This window comes from Phalaenopsis equestris, unplaced genomic scaffold (assembly GCF_001263595.1).
Source record: "Phalaenopsis equestris unplaced genomic scaffold, ASM126359v1 Scaffold196633, whole genome shotgun sequence".
Classification (NCBI taxonomy): Eukaryota; Viridiplantae; Streptophyta; class Magnoliopsida; order Asparagales; family Orchidaceae; genus Phalaenopsis; species Phalaenopsis equestris.
Window position 1 is genome coordinate 1 of NW_018216582.1, and position 1,596 is coordinate 1,596.

The following is a 1,596-nucleotide window of genomic DNA, read 5'->3' on the forward strand; positions in this document are numbered from 1 at the left end:
CTTAACACAAGTTTAAGTAACTAAATCAAGCTTATAATGAGCTTATGTGAGATTAATACTAACAAAAAGCAAGAAAAACATACCTATGCGTATTTTATCAGACCACTAACCCAATTAAGAACTTGCTAATTCAGAACTGCCAGCTGATTTCCATGGCCTCGCCGGTAACGGCCGGATTGAAGATGATTAACGGCGCCGTGACGGCTCATGGCCGTGTTTCGAAGGATGAGAACACCGGCTTCTCCTTCGTTAACTGCACCATCGGCGGCACGGGCCGGATTTGGCTCGGCCGCGCATGGCGTCCCTTCGCACGTGTCATCTTCGCTTTCACCTCCATGACTGACATCATCTCCCCAGAAGGCTGGAATGACTTCAATGATCCCTCAAGAGACCAGTAAGTTCATATCACTCCATTCATTGAGAAAAAAAAATAGGTTTTAAATTTATTTAGAGTGCTAAAATCATCTACTTCTTCAATCAAAATCTCTTCTTTCGAGCTTCTTAAGTGTATTCATGCAGGACTGTCTTCTATGGAGAGTACAAGTGCAGTGGTGCAGGTGCTAACCAGAACTTGAGAGCGCCTTATGTCTTGAAGCTGAATGATGAACAAGCTGCTCCTTTTCTTAATTCTTCTTATATTGATGGAGATCAGTGGTTGCAGCCTTACAGCTAATCTGAATTAATTTTAAGCATTTTTATTAATTAATGTTTAACGATTATGTATGTTTGTTAATGCATTTGGAAATTGAAGTATTTCAATAAGTTTGTAATATATGCTGTTACAGATTAAATTTCTGATTAATTTTATATATATATATAGTTCTTACCATGCCTCGAATCATATAATTAATTAGTTTCAATCATGGAATGATGATTTTGTTGTAGTTAATTTTCCTTTTAGCATGTTGCTCTAATGTTTTCCTCTTAATTTTACCTTAATTTTGATGATTTGAAACCTCTAATTGAAAAAAAAGGCTGTTTAAGAGTATAAGTCTTACATTTTACCAGATTTTACGCAGTAAATCTACGCCAAAAAATACCCAGTAAATCATTCCCGTATTCTGAACAAAAGTTTGAAAAGCATTACTGCTTTGATACGTCTCTTGTGTTGTCGTTCACCAGAAAAATAACGTTGAAGAATAATAAATATTGCAGAAATATATACTGATCATATATTTGTGCTTATTGTTCTTCTAATTACTTTCTTAAAGCTAACATCTGCAGCTTATAATTCTCCTGCCATTCAAAACACCAGGCTTCATCTAATTACAGCTGAACTAATTATTTCTAGCCCACAGAAGAGAGAAGAGAGATATAAAACAAACAGAAGAAGAGTTAAAACACAGGAAAAGTAGGTGGAATAAAAGCTTATACAGCGACTGCGCAGAAAACAGACAACATAATTTCCCGCACGTTCTTGACTTCCTGCTACCCACCCTCTTCTTTCATCCTTCCTAGTTCCTACCCATCACCAAGCACGTTCCGGCAAAATTCCATCAAAAAGCCAGCATTTATACAAAAAATCACATAACCAAAATCCAAGTCCTTGCATTTCTTAGAACATATCACCATCCTAATCAAAATCCACAAAAAAAA

General features: G+C 36.3%; 1 protein-coding gene across 1 annotated transcript; it reads left to right on the top strand.

The window, feature by feature from the left end:
* The first annotated feature begins 152 nt into the window (after nucleotides 1–152).
* Nucleotides 153–673, top strand: LOC110035190 (probable pectinesterase 8). The gene is made up of 2 exons (XM_020739427.1): nucleotides 153–394; nucleotides 520–673. Exons 1-2 carry the CDS (start codon nucleotides 153–155, stop codon nucleotides 671–673), a joined length of 396 nt encoding a protein of 131 aa, XP_020595086.1.
* The last annotated feature ends 923 nt before the right edge of the window (nucleotides 674–1,596 follow it).

Bases quoted from the DNA above. Each gene is read 5' to 3' on its own strand.
- LOC110035190 (XM_020739427.1), top strand. From the start codon at position 153: ATGGCCTCGCCGGTAACGGCCGGATTGAAGATGATTAACGGCGCCGTG. The intron at 395-519 runs GTAAGTTCATAT...GTATTCATGCAG, and splicing joins AATGATCCCTCAAGAGACCA to GACTGTCTTCTATGGAGAGT.